This window comes from Carlito syrichta, unplaced genomic scaffold (assembly GCF_000164805.1).
Source record: "Carlito syrichta isolate Samal-C Ts95f unplaced genomic scaffold, Tarsius_syrichta-2.0.1 Scaffold135914, whole genome shotgun sequence".
NCBI classification, from domain to species: Eukaryota; Metazoa; Chordata; class Mammalia; order Primates; family Tarsiidae; genus Carlito; species Carlito syrichta.
The window spans coordinates 109,449-129,210 of record NW_007080010.1 but is presented as its reverse complement, the minus strand read 5'-3'; the positions used below and the strand labels follow the sequence as shown (position 1 = coordinate 129,210).

Genomic DNA, 19,762 nt, shown 5'->3' with positions numbered 1-19,762 from the left:
CCCGCGGGCTCAGGCAATCCACTCGCCTCAGCCTCCCAAAGCGCGGGATGACAGGCTGAGCCACCGAGCCCGGCTTCTGCCTTTCTGAACGGGGGCCCCCATTGGCTCATCGGTGGATCTTCACGCAACACTTGCCCGTCGATGAGGTCAGGAGCCGAGCCCCACTGTTAGGGCCGAGAAGACATTGCAGGGCACAGCGGGAGTGTCTGAGGGTCCGGGACACAGCAGTCCCCAGCGGAGGGGCAGCTGGGCCTTCTTAGCGCCATCCAGGTGAGCGAGAGGGAGCTGCCCAACTGGGTTTCCCATCCCTTCTGTCTGCACCCCGAGGGGCAGCGGACCAGTGGCGTCCCCTGGGCTGGCTCTGCCAGCGGTGGCCCCGAAACATTGTCATTCTTCATGAAAACCTGACAGAAACCGGGGTTCGCCACGCGCTGCCACCGACACAAACGATGAAAAAAATTGAAGTAGAAAAATAAACAGAAGAAATGGTGAGATCATCCAAAAATGCCCCACGCGGCCAGGGCTTGTTGTGCCACGTGATTTTTTTCTTTCTTTTCTTTCTTATTTTTAATTAATTTATTTATTGTAAAGACGTGCGGTACAATTCAGGGTTATGGATACAAACATTGATCATGCAGGTGCCCTGGTTGACAAGGTGTGCCCCTCTCTCCCCTAGCAGTTTCCACCAACTGCCAGTTCCACCCCCACCCTTTCCCTGATCGTTTTGTAGCAGCTCGGTTCACAATAGCAAAAACACGGAACCAACCGTGTTGCCCATCGGAGCTGGGCTGGATTTTTAAAATGTGGTACATAGACACAATGGAATGTGATGCAGCCACAAAGAAGGACAAATATCTGGACTTGGCAGCAAATTGGGTGGATTTGGAGTCAATCATACTCAGTGATCTATCACAGAAACAAAGAACTGAGTTCCATATGTTCTCACGCATAAGATAACCTTGAGCGAGGTGATTTTTAAATCCCGCCCTGAGGCTGTCCCCGTGACGCCTCAGGGCTGCTCCCACGGATCCTGGTGCCCTGGCAGCAAGAGAGAAATCCTCACCTTTCGTCTCCTCCTGCTGAAAACTTGATGTGAGCTCTCACAGAGGATCTGTGGGAAGACTGCCAGCTCCGTGGTTCTCGGAGCGTGGCCCCCATGGGCGGCATCCCCGGGCCCTGGGAACTTGTTAGAAATGCAGATTCTCAGGCTGCGACATCAGGGACCATTGTCTTAGGGTCAAGTCTTGCCCTGGCAGTGTCCTCGCTGCCCTACAAGTGAGAGCTTCGTCTCGCTGGGTTCACTCGTGTCACTTCCTCACCTCCCACCCCTCCTAGTGGCCTGGTCTCTTTCCTGTCTATTCACGGTGGCTCTAGGCAAAGGTGGCCACCGTCAGGCCAGGCTTGTGTCTCCGATCTCTTTGGTCATGGACACATCTTTCCAGAAGACAGCGGAGAGGCCGGCAAGGCGGGTGTCATTCTGTTCCCTGGTGTCGAAAAGCGGGCAGGAAGGAAAAGCCTTGCATAGGGTGGGGCGGTGTGGAGCACCTGGGAGGATTGCTGTGTGGGGTCAAGGCCACCCCCAGACCGAAGACCCGGCCTCTGGGCATGCTCTTGACTGACCCGGGGCCCCACCCCCAAACCAGGCTGGCGCGAGGACTGTCGAGGCTGGGTGTGTGTCAAGGACTGGTTCACAGGCAGGCCACAAGTAAATGGTGGGTGTGACGGTCACAGAGATGAGAAAGGACAGTGGACAGGACCATTCCCGAAGGAAGCACTTGCGAAGGCAGGAGACACCCGGAGAGAGATGGCAGAGGCCATGAGACTCGAAAGGCTGGAGTCACCTGGGGCTGGGAGAATCCTTCTGCGCCATCAGGCCTGGGGAGGGGCCTGAGAGTTGGCACCGCCAACAAGTCCCCAGATGCCCCCTCCCATGCAGCCGCGCTGCTCTCAAGCAGGTAAATAGCAGAACAGTGCCCTGGGGACACTGAATACAGGAAATTCACCACTCCGCCCAAAGGTTGCCAAGTTCCCTGTAGTCGGTTTAGAGATATGCCCTCAGTGCTTGGCTGAGACCACCCCACTGGAGTCCTTGTGGCAGAGAGGAACTTTGAGCCCCAGCAGTGGGGTCCGAAGAAGGAAGAATCCACAGGGTGCTGTTTGCCAGGGCTCACCCGTGGCCCTCTCCACGGCTGCCCGGGCTGTGCCTACCTTCCACACACAGACACACACCAGGATGTGCCGAGCTCTGAAAATGCCAGCCCAGAGCCCCAGAATGGGTGCCGCCTGGTCTAAGGACACAGCCTTGGTGCATTCAGAGACAAGATTCAGTTTCTGTCCCCTCTCTCTCTCTCCATCTTGCTTTTCTCTCTTCCCTCCCTTCTGCAGCAAACATGATCGCTGAAGTCCGGTTAAAACGTCGGCCAGCACATGTGTCTCTGCTCAAAGAAATCATCGATGGGTAAACTGCGCTGTTTGTTAATAAACGGTCTATAGACCGTACAGTGTGTTAATAAACAATGTGGCTGTCGGTTAATAAACAGGCCGTCAGTTCAGAAGAGGTTTCCCACCACATCAGGAGTGTGATATATAAAGCTCCCTTGCACTTCTTCATGGGCATCTTTTCTGTTTCTCCCCGCTAGCCGGAAGACATTGGACAGGCACCCATCGTGAATGCCCCGGAGGGTGGAAAGGTCGACTTGGAAGCCTTCAGCCATTTTACAAAAATCATCACACCAGCAATTACCAGAGTGGTGGATTTTGCCAAAAAGTTGCCTATGTTTTGTGAGGTGAGGAAATTGTTGTTGCTGTTTTTCCCCTGCATTAGTTTTTATTACAGTTGGGTCAGTTTCCAGGAAGACTGGGCACTGTTTATAATTTCATATTCATTGGCAGGGACTTAGTCCTTTGAATGTAACATCCGTACAAAACGAAAATGGACTCTATTTCCCGGTCTTCCGCCCTTCCCCATCCAGTCATCATTCCTTGGCTTGCCCACAGGGGACCCAGCAAGATCCCCCTCATTCCCTGACTCCAGGCATTGGGCAGTCATGACAGCAAAGGCTTCCATTTATTCAGCCGATGACGCCCTCGTTACCATACTCATACTCATACTCAGGTTTGCCCACGCTACATCGCATCCTTATGACGAATCTCGGGGGTAGCTTTCGCTAAGCCCATTTTACAGATGGGGACAATGAAGATCAAAGACATGCAACCCACTTATCCACACGGGACGCCATGGTTTGAACCCAGGTCTGCACGCTTCCTGCTAACATATCCCAGAGAGGGCTGCGTGGCTGTTTCCTGCTCAAGAATGAGCTAAATGGCAGCCAGGGCTCGCCAGGGCTCCGTAAATCCTCCCTCCTCTCCTACAAGCTCATTCTTTCCTGCCTCGTCAAGGCACTCTGTAGAGCGGTCCCACTAGAGGCCAGCAACTGTCCCTTTCGTCTCTAACTGCAACGGGCCTTGCCGTGTGATAGCAGAGGGCGCGGACTCTCCAGCCAGCTACACGGGCAAGCGTCCTAAACAAGTAATTGAATGTCTTCAAGCCTCCATTATCTCATCTCTAAAAATAGGAACATGACTGGGAACCATGGCTCACGCCTGTAATCCCAGCACTTTGAGAGGCTGAGGTGGGCGAATCGTGAGACCAGCCTAGGAAACAGCGAGACCTTGTCTCGACAAAAATAAAAAATAAAACAGCCGGGTGTGGTAGCACGCACCTGTAGTCCCAGCTACTTGGGAGGCTGAGATCAGAGGATCACCTAAGCCCAGGAGGTGGAGGCTGCAGTGAGCCGTGATGGTGCCACCGCACTCTTGAGTGACAGAGTGAGACCTCCAACTCAAAAAAAATGATAATAATTATAATGAGGGCATCTTAATAGTGTCTACCTCTTAGAGCTAGAGGGAGGTTTAAATGAGATAATATATGCAAAGGGACTGGCCAGTGCCCACATCGAAAGTATTCCATAAACCTTAGCTGCTAAGGCTACTGTTTATTTCATCGTTTACATTGCCATCCTGCTTCTAAATTTCCTTTTTTTTTTTAATCAAACGGGATTACGTTTTCTGGAGAACATTTCCCTTTGAAAAATTCTGTCAGGTGCCAATGCATTCCTCCTCACACCTTCAAAGGGACTCAGAAAGATACCACATTGAAGTTCCGTCCTGCTCTCTCTGGGCTGCCTGGGTGAAAAGTGGTCCTGGCCTCACCTGGAGAGAAACTGAGTTTCCTCACCTATCTGGAATGATTCCCCCTGCCTTGGCTTCCGGCTCCTTTGAGTCTTTGAGTTTGCAATACTGGGGCCCAGTTGGAATCAGAGAGACCTCAGGCATCAATGGGGACGCTTCTCTCTCCTGGCCGATTTCTGAGTCTTCACAGAAGCCTTACCCAGAAGGACGGGGCAGGGTCTTCAGGACACGGGAATCCGCCCCCCGGGCCTGGCTGAGAACGAATGTGCCTTCCTCTCAGCCCAGCTTCACTGTGGTGGGGCCCAGGTTTGCTAGTTCAGGCCACTGTCACAGAATACCACAGACCGGGTGGCTGAAAAACAACAGAAATGTTCTTCTCACAGTGCTGGCAGCTGGGAAATTCAAGGTCAAGGTGCCAGTCCATCCGGCATCTGGTGAGGGCTTGCGTCCTGGTTCATAGATGGTTACACCTCACTGTGTCCTCAGGTGGTAGGCGGGACAACGGAGTTCTCTGGGGTCTATTTTATTTCATGTCATTTCATTTCATTTTTTGAGTCGGGGTCTCACTCTGTCGCCCAGGCTGGAGTGCAGTGGCACGATCACAACTTACTACAGCCTCGACCTCCCGGGTTCAGATGATCTTTCTACCTCAGCCTCCAGGGTAGCTGGGACTACAGGTGTGCGCCACCACACACAGTTTTTTCTTAAAATTCTGTAGAGACAAGGTCTCACTATATTGCCTAGGCTGGTCTCGAACTCCTGACCTCAAGCCATCCTCCCACCTCAGCCTCCCAAAGTGCTGAAATAACTGATGTTAGCAGCCGTGATCGGCTGATCTCTTTTATAAGGGCACAGATCCCATCTGTGAAGGCCCCACCCTCATGACCCCACCCAAAGACCCCACTTCCACCTTGGGGATTGAGTTGCAACATATGAATTTTGGAGGCACGCAGACATCCAGCCTATAGCACCAGGATACGTGGCACGCTTATCCCCACAGCCTGGTTGGAGAGGCGACCCACCCTGTCCCTAGAGAAGTCAGGAAGTCCTGGGGAAGGAATTTTCTCTGATGTGTGCATTTGGTGTGGAGATTTCCAGCCTTCAATATCTTTTTTAAAAATTAGCACTTATTGGTGATTTTCTTTTTGAGAAACTTGCCCGTGGAAGGTCTTTCTGCCATGAATCTTCCTTTTTCCTTCTCTTCTTCTTGCTAATAAAACTCTGTTTTACAACTTTTTAAAAAATTAACATGTATTCATGTTTTGGAGGACATTACAAAAATAATACATGTTCATGGAAGATTTACCCAACATCATAAAGGTAATGATTTGTGGTAACACCATTATGAGATAACAGTGCTAACATTTTGAAGCCCATTTTAGATTTTTCAAGTATTTGTGTATATACACACATATATGAAATATATAGTAATGTAAGTTATGCTATAGCACACTTTCTATTCATGAAACTACTTTTTAAAACTTTTTATTAAAGAGTAAACACTCATATCACAAAGATGCAGCTCAATACATTCTTACAAACTGAACCCACCCACAAGAATCAGCACCCAGATAAAGAAACTGAATATTGGCTGGGCGTGGTGACTCATACCTGTAATCCCAGCACTTTAGGAGGCCGAGTGGGAGGATCACTTGAGCCCAGGAGTTTGAGACCAGCCTGGGCAACAAAGTGAAAAAAAATAGAAAAGTTAACCAGGCACGGTAGTGCACACCTGTCGTCCCAGCTACTTTGGGAGGCCAAGGCAGGAGGATCACGAGAGCATAGGAGTTGGAGGCTGCAGTGAGCTGTGATTGTGCCACTGTTCTCCAACCCCAGGCAACAGGGTAAGACTTCTACTTGGAAGGAAGGGAGGGAGGGAAGGAGGGAGGGAGGGAGGGAACATTACCAGCACCAGTCTCTGCACCCAACTTGTTACTCTCAGTGGTGGGGTGTAGCATGTCTATATTCTTTCCCAAAATGATTTTCAGGGACCACATAGCATTCCAAAGGATAGATCTACCATGATTTAGGTTATCTGTTTTCATAACAGATATGGGTTGTTCATTTCCAGGCTTCCACTAGTATAAATACGCTGCCCTGAATGTCCTGGCTGTGTCCTGAGGGCACAGCCTGAACATGGATTTGAAGGCCCGGGGTGTGCAGGCTCTGATGTGTGTTACCCAGTTGCCCTCGAGAGAGAAAGTGTGTGCTCTCTGACATCAGTGCCCGGCTCCTTGTTTTCCCTCACTCTTGCCATCTTTATTTTTTGTTGGTGGGGTCTGTTTTCTGGACCTCTCTGATCCCCTCCCTTTGACTGTGTCCCTGAGTCCCCTGGTCCTTGGGTCTCAAAAGGTACTCCACTGAGCTTGCCACCCCTCCAGCTCCAGCCGTTGGCCATGTGGTGCCCTTTGAATGCCCACCAGAGATCTTTTTTTTTCATGTAAAGCTCATGTAAACTCACCACTGGAGAGAGATTTCAATTTTTTTAAAAAAGGGGGAAAAAGAAGCCATCTCCACTACCAGCAACAAGCACACTGTGCACTTATGTCCGGGGCGTGGGTTAGGGGTCAGTATGGGGCTTTCCCAGCACAGGCAATGGCAAGCTTACCCTCCAAGTTTCCCTTCAAAGTTTGTGCTTCTTCTTTGTCATGATTCCATGATTCCGTGTCTTTCGACCCTGATCGTTTGTGACTTCCAAATTACAAAAGGTCCCGGGGGTGGGAGGTCACTTTCACAGCAGAGGCACCTGTGTTCCCAGCGTCTGTGACCTTCTGGGGACCCTTTAGCCTTTTATACTCTCTTTGAATGAACTGGGTAGGCCCCTGAGGTACCCATGGAGCTGGTTGGAGATCCGAGTGGTCTCGAAACCTTTGGGGTCTTTGACCAGAGGCAGTTGGTTGCTATCTGCTGTTCACATTGTGTTCCTGATCATTGTTCTGCTAAGATGCACGCCAGCCCACCAAGCAGGGTTGGTGTGACAACACTGGGGACTTTGCAAGGCCTAGAACCATCACTGGCAGAGCTGCCCAGACAACACACAAGAACGCTCTTAGAGTGCAGGGCCCTGGCATCTGTGCCAATCAACCTGAGTGATGCTCACCCAAGGAGACAGGAAGAACCCATGGGAGTGTCCCCATGTCTGCCTGTCAGACCCTGGTTGGAGTCTTCTCACAATGAAAGCATTTTGGCAGGTGCCTAAGAGATTATTTGCCCACGTGTTGGAACAAATCTCACGAGGATCCTACAAATCCCTCTTAAAGGAAAAGGCGTCTGGCCCAGTTTTTAAACCTGTGATCCTTCGCAAACACTTGTTCCGCTTTTATTTAAACTTGAACTAATCATCAACAGTTAGCAGGTTTTAAAAAGAAAACTTCTATTTCATCTATAATCAGACTTGGCTTTGAAGGTAGGGCCTGCCCTACCTTCATGCTTCTCGACAGATGTTGAAAATCAGTGGTTTGATCTGATTTGTCACTGCTTCGTGCTGGTCTGGTCGATGCCAAGAGCTCTCAAGACTAGGGGCCTAGAAACAGCCACAAGAGCTACCTGGGAAATTGGGAGAAATGCAGACTCTTGGGGTGGGGCCAGCGATCTGTGTTGAATAAGCCACTGGGGACACTGGCGGGGCAGAAGCATAGCACACCTGCCAAGCAGTGAGGCCAGCCTCTGCCCTCCCAGCCAGTCCCTCTTCCCTGGAAAGAGTCCATCCCAGCTGGAGTTCCCTATTTCTAGCCATGCTCTTGGGCCAAAACTCCAAGGATATTCTTGGATCGTATCCTCAGAAACTAGACAAAAGCCAGTCACAGCGCTTTTTAGAATATGGGTGGAAGGAGAAAATCCATAGGTGCAGACTCCAGAACCAAATATGCAAGGAATTTTATTCTGTAGAAACAGCTACGCAGTTTGAAAGTAAATGGTAAAGCGACGAGGCTGAGCTAGTGAAAAAATACGAAATACCCAGTGTTTTAAATGTGATCCAGTAGTATTACTTTCACTTTTATATAATAACCTAAATCGGGCTAGTTGAGTATTGCCAAGAGCGCTTTCCAGAAGGAATTTGTAACTGCTTTAATAAAGAGATTGATAGTATATGTAATTTACGTATTCGTTGTTTATAGAAACTTAGTCATACTCGTGCTACTTACTGAAAGAGACCTGTTGTCTTTCTCTCTTGGCCTTGGGTCTGACAGATCCAGCCTCAAATCCTACCCTCACCCGCCGTCAGCACGGGATCCTCTCAGTGCCTGGCTCTCTGCATTTGTAAATAAAATTGGAATTCGAATAGCTACCGCACTGTATTGCTGTGAAGATTAAGGTCACGCATGGAAATCTTGGCCTGGTACCCAATTCGTCCAAAACGTCCATGGACTAAGAGCCTTTCCAAATATTCTGAGAATGGCATTTAATGAAACATTCTCTCCCTCCAGAAAACAAAATTCCGGCTTTTTATTATTTTTGCCTATGATCAGAGTTCATTTTAAGTTTATTATTCATGTTACCACTTTTTCACAAATCCTAATTAACAGGGTAACCAAATGAGCTTAAAATGAGATTGCAACACTGGCAGAAAGATTCAAGGTGTTGAGTAATTCTGGCATCTGTGGTGCTGAGAACATGACCTTAGGAGTCAGGAGGTCTGAATTCCAGTCTCCCCTCCACCTTCAACTCGCTGAGTGAGCTTGGGTAAAGCTTCTGTATCTCTGGGCCTCCTAAGTAACATGCATCTGTCAGCAACCTTCTAAACTGTGCCTTTTAAGAGGCTCAAAGAGAAAACTTGCTTTAAAAAATAAAGAGAAGTCAGTTATCAACTAAACAGTAGACTCAGCTGTTAACTGTTGGAGCTACAAGACCAAAAAAAGGTGAGTTTAACATAAACCCTGCTCTCAAGCACAGTTGGAGTTAGAGTTACAATACAAGCCTCCAAACCGAGGGCTTATTACTATAGATTTGCACACATCCAACTGTGATACAGGTTGGATAGCTGTGTCTGTCATAAAATAAACTCAAACTCCAAAATTACAGTTGGCGAGGATTCCAACCAGCTTGGAGTTTGAAAAGTGGCTGTTGAAAGTCTACATTCAAATAGGGAGGGAAGAACCCCGGGCTCAAAGAAGGCAGGACCCGTGGGGGTCCCAGAAGGTCACCCCCGATGCTTTGACGCCACTGCAGGTTGCTCCTGGTGGGCGTGTGTCCACTTGCTCTTTGCTGACACGGGCTGGTTCTTTTCAGCTGCCATGTGAAGACCAGATAATCCTCCTGAAAGGCTGCTGCATGGAGATCATGTCCCTCCGCGCTGCTGTGCGCTACGACCCAGAAAGTGAGACTTTGACCTTGAATGGGGAAATGGCAGTGACCCGGGGCCAGCTGAAAAACGGGGGTCTTGGGGTGGTGTCGGACGCCATCTTTGACCTGGGCATGTCTCTGTCTTCTTTCAACCTGGATGACACTGAAGTGGCCCTCCTTCAGGCCGTCCTGCTGATGTCTTCAGGTAAGTGTGCCTTGACTCCAGAGAGCTTGCGCTTGCCTGGTGCTCATTCCAATCACCTGTCGAGTCTTCGGTCCGCCTCCAGCTTCGGACACATAGCTGACTCTCCTTCAGCGAGAAGTTGGGGGGTTGCCAAAGGACTGGGAACTAAAGGGGGATATCAGGTGTCTGATACTTTTCACAGCCTCCCAGGGTAGAAGGAAACCCAAGGAATTATCTTGAAGACGCCACGAAATGGTTCACCTTCAGCAGACACCATAGTCATTGGCCAACCCTGTCTCCTTCTGGTCTTGTGTGTATAGGATACAGATGTGAGCAACCACATGGTACATGTTAAGTTCTGTGTGTGGAAATCGGAACTAGAATTTGTTCGTGGCTCAGCTTCAACTAAAGTTTCAGTTATCTGTGTTGCTTTACAGCACAGCAACCCAGCACACAGTGACTTAAAACGTCAAGATGCCTGGAGCTGGGGAACAGGCAACAAACACAGCTTCGGGTCTCTCTCCATGCGGTCTTCCCTCTTGCAGGGTATAATTAGACTTCTTTCCTGGCTGTGGGATTCCAAGAGGGAGCGTTCCAAGCACACGAACACACAAGTTACAGATCCCTTAAGGCCTGGACTTAAGTCACACAGCATCACTTCAGCCACCTTGGACTGGTCCAAGCAAGTCTAAGCACCAGCTCAGATCTGGCGGTCCACCTCCAGATGGTAGGAATAGCAAAGAATGGGCAGCCATCTTTAATCCACCATAGCTTGTTATGAAAACCTCTAAGTTCCATCAGTGAAGGGTAGACAACAATGCTGATACTTTTTTCTTCAGGGATCATGTCATAATAAAGAAGTACAAAACACATCACACTCCTTCAGGCAAGCTAGTCTTTTTCTCTTCTTTTTTCTTTTCTTTTTTTTTTGATTTGAATCTCACTCCATCACCCAGGCTGGAGTGCAGTGGCATGCTCACGACCACCCCAGCATCAACTTGCTGCGCACCGGCGATCCTTCCGCCTCAGCCTTCCATGTAGCTAGAACTACAGGCGCGCGCTACCACACCCAGCTAATTTTTGAATTTATTGTAGAGACAAGGTCTCACCAAGTTGCCTAGGCTGGTGTCGAACCCCGGGGCTCAGGCAATCCTCTTGTCTCGGCCTCCCAAAGTGCCTGGGATGATGGGGTTGAGCCACCGCGCCTGGCCGTAAGCTAGTCTTTAAGGAGAAGGTGGCTTCAGAGTTCTCCACATTTTCAGAGCACCCCAAGTGTCACACTTGTCACTTTGCATTGTTACTACCATGTTAACTTGTCCATATCTCCCTGTGAACTGGTTGTTTTTTGAGGACACAGATGTGCCTAATCACACACCTAACACCGGGCCAGTATTTATAGAATTTAAGAAATGTTCATGGGGTAAGTGACCAAATATGTTAGTAAAATACCAGTCGCAAAGTATGTTGAGAATCCTTTGTAGAATTGGTGTTTCCTAGTTAACTCAGCCGAATTCTTTTTTTAAAGCTGACCTAGAAATGTATTTGCTCAAGGAAATGGAGATATAGTAGACTTAGAAAAAAAAAGAAGTAATTTCTTTTACCGTAGAAAATTAATAACTTTAAAAAATCTTCTCCACTCTAGTGATGTGGGCCTTTTTCATTCATACTGCCAGAATCAGAAAATAATATGGGACAACGTGCACGTGACAGGGGCCAGCTCCCCGTGGGAGCCCCAGAGTTCTAGTTCCTCCTTGGTCTTGTCTTCTAAGCCCCATGTCTTGTTTGGCATTTCAGTTGCACAATATCTTAAACCTCGTCTTCAAAGACTTTTCCAAAAGCTACTACTGCTAAGCTCCTTGGTCATGCAGTGATCCTCAGAGAGCAAAAATGAAAATGATCGGAAAGACACTTTTTTGAGAACTTTTTTCTTTAGGAGTTAAACACAGTCTCTTTAAAAATGTCTCTTTCTTCAATATCCTGTTTATACAATTCGAACATTATCAAAATGTCAGTTCATTCTCTCCATAGTAATTTATATGACCATGTTACCTTTCTCTCTGATCAAAGGACAGGGTTTTGATGCCACAAAACCCAGGTTATTTTTTTTTTCCCTTTTGAAGGAATACATCCAAAGAAGAATTACGTTAATATTCTGTCTGGATCAAAAGTTAAAGGATCCTGTGGCGAATTCTTCTTGTACATTCAAAGAAAGAAAGAAAGTGGGGAAAGGGAGGAGGGAGGGAGAGAGAGTGAGCAGATCCTCAGGGCAGCATAGTCAGATATGAAGGGAAACACAACACAAAAATGTGCAAGTTGCATTTGAGCTGAATGGGTGATTCCAGGGGGCCGTGTCATTTGTTTAGACTCTGAAGGGTGGACTGAGACATCAGCCACTCCTGCTGATCCTCAGTAACTCAGTACCTGGACTCTTGAAGATCAGACTCTTTTGATTAGAGCCAGAAAGAGCAAACTGAAAGAACTGGGGAGGGGGACCGGGGCTTGGGCTTCCTGGAGCTACCTGAGAAATTTGTCCAGGTTTATAGAGTAACCTGGATGTCACCCAAGTGTCCCCAGCTGTTCAGCCACCTTGTGTCATCTCTTCATTTGTCACTTTTTAGAAACTGCCTTAAGCCCCACCCAGTTCCTGTGAGGTCCAGTGGTCCGCCCAACACCTGGGAAGATTTCCTGGGCTTTCCGGAACCCTGGTCTCCATCTCCCACGATGGCTCCTCCCTTCTCTGCATGGCTCTGGCACGGCCCACCTCCCCTTTTCTTTTCATTTCAACCCCCATATCACCACCAACACAAGGCTGCTGCCGGTAGCAATGGTAGCAAGGTATAAGGGAGAGGAAAGGTTGGCTCGTGGCAGCCTGCCAAGCAACTGAAAGTTGGACATGGTGCTTCTTTGTCCTCCGGGGAATTTCTTTCTGCCCTACCTGCCTCCTTTGGCCTCCAGGCCCCCTGCGATGTCCCCAGTCCCCTAACACTTCTTCCCCTTCCACACACTTCCGTGCTTGTCCTGGGCTGTCTCCCAGTGGAGAAAGTCTCACAGTCGTTCCCCTCTTGACGCGGAATATTCCAGCCACGTTAGGCTTCTCCTTCCATGCCCTGGGAGGGAGGCGTCACCTTTCACAGCCAAGGAGGTGACTTGTCTAAACCAGAGATATTTATCTGAACGAAGCACTGACCCCTTCACAGCGATGATGCCATTCCCCTGGCATGCTGTTCCCTGGTGCCCCGGAGTTCATGCTGCACCCATGCTCATTCCCGGAAAGCAAGTGCCCCCAACCCTGCCTGCTTCCCTCTGCAGGCCTGGGATTGGCCCGGGCGAGTCCCCTTCCCCGGCCGCCTCCAGAGCAACACCCGTCTTCTTTTCCCCCTTCCTCAGATCGCCCAGGCCTCGCCTGCGTGGAGAGGATAGAGAAATACCAAGACAGTTTCCTGCTGGCCTTTGAACACTATATCAATTACCGAAAACACCACGTGACACACTTTTGGCCAAAACTCCTGATGAAGGTGACTGACCTGCGGATGATCGGGGCATGCCACGCCAGCCGCTTCCTGCACATGAAGGTGGAGTGCCCCACGGAACTCTTCCCGCCCTTGTTCCTCGAAGTGTTCGAGGACTAGACTGACGGCGTCCATTCCCACGATCCCACAGCACGACTGGGTGTCATCCATTCCATGGCCTAGCTCTTCTTTGTCTGTTTTTCTGTGTCTTCGCGTCGGGAGGGACGGTCTGGGAGGGGAAGGGGAGGTCGTCCTTGGCATAGACACGGATGGAATCGCCCCTGGGATGCGGTCCTCGTAGCCATGGCATTTCGCTCTCCGGTCCTTTGATGTGAATGCTTTGAAGGTTTCGCAGTTGTGGAGGTAGGGTTGGGGATGGCATAAACTCACCAGCACCAAGCATCACCAGCTCCCTGGTCAGAGACTCGAGCCAGCAAAATGGCACTGCGGGACACGAGAGAGGCCTTAAAACCGAGAGGACGCGGTGGTCTCCAGCCAGTCCTGATTTTTGCAGGACTCGAGTGAGCAGAGCGCAGACCACCTTTGGCGAGATGTGGCTTTCGACTTTTTAGGAAAAAACTCGAACAAATTTTCGTCTATTCAAGAGCACGCTGTTTCCAGGACTCTTTAGTCTCTCCTAGAGAATGTACAGGAATCTTTGTGTCCTAAAAAAAAATCATCTGTTCTTTTGATATCTTTTTTACAACCTTATGATTTAATTCAAGTTATACAGCGGCATGAGTCAAGGATGTGCAGGTATCTGACAGACTGAAAGCAACAAGGAAAATAACTTTCTTCAGTGAGACCAGAAAAATTAGAACTCTTCACCAAAGTCAGTGTCATGGTTTCCAAAAACCCACTTAGTATTTCCTCCCAGTCAGAAGGCTTCTTGACAATTTAGGCCCCGAGAACATTTCCACAGAAATCACACCCGTTGACAGGGTGGCATCCCTTTTCGGTGGCATCTCCTCTGTCATTCCCCACGCTCCGGAAGCTGTTTATCCTGGTTGCACCTTTGCTGCGCTGACGACAGATTTCCCTACGGATCACATCTTCTCGGCGAGGAGGAATAACAAGCGGACGTTTGGGTCTTGTTCTGGAGGAATTCTGAGTTGAAGGAAATGCAGTGTTCTGAGAGCCCCTTCACATCTGATGGCTTGAGGATGTTTCCTTCTGGGCTTAGATCCTCAAGTGCTTTGCTTTATTCGCAAAAGTCCCCAAGTCCCCTTCTTCCCTCCGACTCTGAGGCACTAAATAGCTTGACCACCTCTAAACAAAGACTGGCCCTGCCACTCACCCTCCTGTCCCTTATATCACTCTAACAGATACGCAACAGAAAACACCTGCAGACCCTGTGCTCAAGCACGTACCTTCCAGCCCAACCTGCCTCCCAGTGACCCACACTGGAGTAGCTTGTGCCCAGAAGACAAACGGTAACCCTCAACACTTCAATGTCAGAAGATGGGCAAAGAATGTACCCATGAAACTGAATGTATCTTATTCTTCACTGGCAGAGTAGATAGAAACTATTCTTTTGCCTGCCTTCTACTGCCTTATCCTGGAAATATTGGGGGAAAATAAGCCATACCAGTGAGATTTACCTAAAAACAAAGGAATGAAAGTCACTGTGAAAACCAAGTGGACTGGTTGTTTTTTTTTAATTTTGGTGGAACATGAACTGGCCCAGAAGTCCAGATACCTGAGTTCTAGTCTCTGCTCTGTTCACCAGTAGATTTGTAACCTTAAGTCTTGGTTTTCTCACCAAGTGAATAAATTGTGCTCTCGAAAGTCCTTCCCACCCTTAATATTGTGTGAATTTCAGAGGTGGGAGAGGAATCTGGTTCTTTGTTTGTTCCTTTCGTATTCAAATTTCTAGCTTTATGAGACAAAAAGTATGGCCCACTTAGTTCAGGAATCTATATTTGGTATTGAATCAAAATAAGAATTCAACACAATACTAGTCAACTATTTAGAGGCCTCGGACAAAGAAGAACATCCTTGAAGATCCCAAGTGTGACTGGAAATAATCGGGGAGAAATTTGAATATTCAATACACTAAAGCAACCTTATTGGCTTCTAGGGAAAAGGAGACAAGAACATCATTAGGGGACTTGTTGTTAGCCAGAGAAAGAAAAGCAGTGAAGAAATTAAAATGATAAGCACGAAGTTCATGGCAGGTTGCCTGCTTGACTTCACAGACAGATTTGGTTTGGTTTGGTTTTATCTAGGCAGCCTCTTGCCAGTCTCCTCAAGCGCTCACTGTGTCAACCTCTTAGCTCCCTCTCTCTTAGGTCTTCTTGGAGAACTACTCTTTGAAAGAGGAACGCTCATCCACCTCTACGCTTCAAGTTAACACTGAGAAACTTTGTTATCTAGGGCAAGGTCTCCTGCCCAAGGGAAAAAGAGGAAGCTGGGCAGGCAGGTACTTGACAGGTTCACAGACTCCTGGGCATCTGGTCTTCTGGGGGATGTTGTCTCATATTGTTTGACAAATTCCTCAGTATATCAGACACCCAGATTCAAATGTCAGTACAGAGCCTGATGTCAAGCCAAATCAAAATGCTTTGGGGACTGACCATGATTGGAATTGGTCAAATGGCCTAGTGTATCTACTGTCACCTAGCCAGCCCCAAGTCAAGGAAGGTTTGATCCTTGGCTCCTTAAATGATTGCCTTAAACAGGCAAATTGCTGGTCTAGAAATCATGTTGAAGGCTTTATGCTGAGTAGGACAAGCCTTAGAGTACTTCAGGTTGGAAGGAAAGATTATAAGGACCCAAAGGATCATGGCCCTGGTATTCAAAGCAACAAAACTTGTTCCTTCTGAAACTGACAGAGGTACTTAGTGCATCTCAAGACTCCATCTCATAAAATTCATTTGAGGGACTTGCTCTGGATTTTTAAAACATTTTTTCACGTATTGTCCAGACTTTCAAATCATGTATGGACCTGATGGAAACACTCTTCACCCCTGCCCCCCATGGTGGGGAGACCTCCCAGGACAGGGGAACAGACCTGTCACACTGGGATTCTTATTTATATATAAATCCCTCCACTTCTAGGGACAAGTGGTATGGGGTGTGTGTGTGTGTGCCTGTGTGCGCGTGTGTTTGTAACCCTCAAGTGTACTTTGCTCTTCGATTTAGATGTGCAGTATTTCCAGAAATAGTGAAAAAAGTAAGATCTGTCCTTCTTTATGATTCTGCTCCAAACACCACGTGCCGCCTCAGAGCTTTTTCTAGTCAAATGAGCCTCGGTCCTCAATGACGCGCTTGACGTGTTGACACCTCAGCCCAGCGACGCCCCCCCTTCCCCGAGTGACAACTCTTCAGTATGCAGAGCAGTGACGGGGTGGACCACCAGGCCCCAACTCTGCACCCGCAATGCCAGACTCCTTGCTCCTCCATGAACAGGGGTAACGGCCTCACCCCCCCACCACGCTCGGCCCCCCACGAACTCAGCCTCCGAGGAGCACCCTCCAAGCATGTCCTTGTCAGTGGTACCTTTTATCCTCTGGAACTCAAACCTATTCATGTCCTATTGACCTTTTGCTGCATGAGTCATAAATTATGAAATTGGTCTTATGGTTTTGGAAATGTAGCCAGCATTTGTAAGGCTAAACCTTTTTCATGAACTGAATTTAAGTGAATAACCAAGCCACAGTTCCTCATCAGGAGAGTGATGACAGACATTTGATTCTCTCTGCCCTTTCCAATGGCTTTGGCATCAGGTTCTAAAATAAGCTCGTAATTTTTCCTGTTATTTTAATAATATGGAAATATTAGCATAGTGTTTCTTTTGATAGTGATAGGCTATAATCCATATTTAAATTTTATAGAGAAGAAATTTTATTGTACTGTGATGTAGATATTTATTATCCAGGTAAGGATTTGCCTGGTGTGTATTTTTTACAATTGAGACATTTTACTTTAATCTTTAAAAAAAATACATTAAAAACATACACACTCAAAAAAAAAAAAAAACAGACTGGGGGAAAAAAAAGGTTTGGCCTTATCACAGAATTTTTACTGTGCTGTATAAATGTTTGCAAATGCAAAAAGTGTGCATTTCTAGTGTGTTTCCACATTAATTAATGCCGCCTTCAAGAGCAATATCGTGCAGGTAAAACGCTGTTTGTGGCTTTCTGTTGCACAGTTAAAGCTGACCCAACTTATGCACAAGACAATCAAATACAAATCTGTCCTCCTCAGGATGCAAAGAATACTCGTGTAAATTATAAAGCACAATGTAGACAGAAGAAGACACTTTACACATGTGTTGTCGATAGAGGAATTGTCAGGGCATGAACAAGCAGACACAACATTACACTTCTTTCTCTTGATCCTCCTTTATTCATCTGGCATTTTTAATTTGACCATAGAGCCAAGTTCGTTCTCCATCCTTTCCTCAGAAGAAACACTTTTTTTTTTTCCCCAAAAAAATGTTTTCATGCCCTGAAAGTCAGACAAATACTATAAAATAGAAAAAGACTTACAGTCATTGGAAGATTTGTGTTTTGCAAACAGTGTTAAGTGATATTGCTAGATGGTAATATTTTTTTCAGCCTAAAACTCTGTTGACATCTGTGATCAAAATGTTTTAAACTATCCAAAAAGAAAATTTGTATATTTGGGAAAAAATGGATTTTTACATAGCTTTTGTATGCAGATATAAAATTGTAATTATGAATATAGTGGGCGTAGATAAACTCATAAGCTTAAATCCTAAAAAAGGAAAAAAGAAAAAGCTTATAACAGACTTGCTTTCCTGGCTCTTTCTTTAAATATCCGTATTTTCTAATTGGGCAAAGAGTTGCCTGCCCTTGTCATCTCCACTGCTTTTAACAGGAGGGAACAAATGCTGAGGGCCTTGGCTTCATGAGTATCTACAAGAATAAGCAAAGGTACCTGGGAGGCATACATGGGGGTTGGGGAGGAGAGTGGGACAGTGCTGATGTAGTCTGAACTCTTTGGAAGGAGCCACGAGATGGGGAGGAGGAAGGAGAAATGGCCTTACAGTCCAAGAATAACTACTTCTTATCTCAAGATGTTCAGAAGTATTATTCATGGAATTGTATTACCAGCAACTGCCAACATATACCTCGATCCTCAGGGCCCTGAATACATGTTAGTTAGGAGTATCTCAGTGACAAGTGACAAAAAGCTAACTCACACTGGCTTAAACATAAAGACAAGTATTGACTTTAATATCGGGGAATTTGGGGGCATGGCAGCTTCAGACACACCTGGATCTGGATGCTTACTCGGTAGTTTCAGGAAGCTCTTCCCTCCATCCTTTCCTTCATGTAGACCTCACGTCCATGTTTTCGCTTTATGGTGGGCCCCCATAGCTCCAGGAATCACTCCAGCTCCAAGTAGAGTGGACAGTTTCTTTTCCCCAATAATTCTACTGCTAATTCTGACCTGATTCTCATTGGCCCACTCAGTGTGCTCATGTGCTCATATCTGAGCCAGTCACTGTGGTGAGGAGGACAGATGTGCTAATTAGCTTAGTCCCCTGAAATCCTAGAACCCAGTGTGGGAGAGGAGGTCTAGTTAGCTCCACCTAAACCATGGGCTGAGCGTTGGGGCAGGGATGATTCCGCAAAGAAAGGTCTGAGTCTTGAGGAAGAACGGTAGTACAAGAAAAGGCGACAACTGTCCATACCACAAGTTCAGTCCGAAAGCACATCCCTTTCCAGTACAGCCATGGGCTCTCCTCCACACAGAGGAAGCTCAGCATGATTTGGCCAGGACATGAACCAAGTCAATACTTTTCAAAAGAAGTGTCTGGTCACATTCTTCCTGGTTCATTAAAAAACAAAACAAAAAAAACTCCCTCCAGTAAGACAGAGCAAAGAGGATTATTTTCCTGGGCTAGATCAGCTCAGAGCACTGTTTTCTGAGTTCTTCCCATAGGACGGAGCATAACCTTCATACTTGTCTCTTTTCTACATTACATACCTCCCAGCTCTATTCTAATGAGCACATTTCCCTCCCCCAAGAAGTTATTTTATTTTATTTTGGAGAGTTTTTTTACGTATATATTCATTCCAGCTAGGTACAATGCTTAACCCCTCTCCACAGGCGAAACCTATCCAAAACTAATTCAACATCTGACAGCTTGATTTGGGTTATGAAGCTGGTGTCATCTCACAAACCTGGACAAGTCTAATCATCTAAGGACGGAATTGGTTTGCTTCTCCACCCACAAGATGACAGTTCCTTCTGGCTTTATATTTAGCTACTGGAGGCACCGTAACTTTGTAAAGAAGTAGCATTGTCACTAAGTTCAGGTACATGAATTCTGGCACAATAAATGTTGCTCAGACCAAAGCAAAACTTAGTAGAACTCCTGAGATGTAGAGTGTTGCAGAAACCCCTTGGGCACAAATCTTAGAATCCATAGGCTGATGGATGATGAGAAGTACCATGTTATACTCTTTATTTTTATTTTTATTTTTTTGAGTTGGAGTCTTACTCTGTCGCCCAGGCTAGGGTGCAGTGGCACGCTCATGGCCAACTCAGCACCGACCTGCTGGGCCCCAGCAATCTTTCTACCTCAGCCTTCCAAGTAGTAGGAACTACAGGTACATGC

At 47.3% G+C, this 19,762-nt stretch overlaps 1 protein-coding gene across 4 annotated transcripts in view; it reads left to right on the top strand.

Moving 5' to 3' along the window:
- THRB (thyroid hormone receptor beta) overlaps positions 1-17,923 on the top strand; it is a 205,783-nt gene extending 187,860 nt beyond the window's left edge. For all 4 annotated transcript variants that reach the window (XM_008049671.2, XM_008049670.2, XM_021708376.1 and 1 more), the window contains 3 exons: positions 2,640-2,786; positions 9,421-9,679; positions 13,046-17,923. In XM_008049671.2, the coding sequence (XP_008047862.1) occupies positions 2,640-2,786; positions 9,421-9,679; positions 13,046-13,287 (648 nt within the window). In that variant the 3' untranslated portion in view covers positions 13,288-17,923. The remainder of the gene's footprint in view (positions 1-2,639; positions 2,787-9,420; positions 9,680-13,045) is intronic.
- Positions 17,924-19,762: the final 1,839 nt, after the last annotated feature.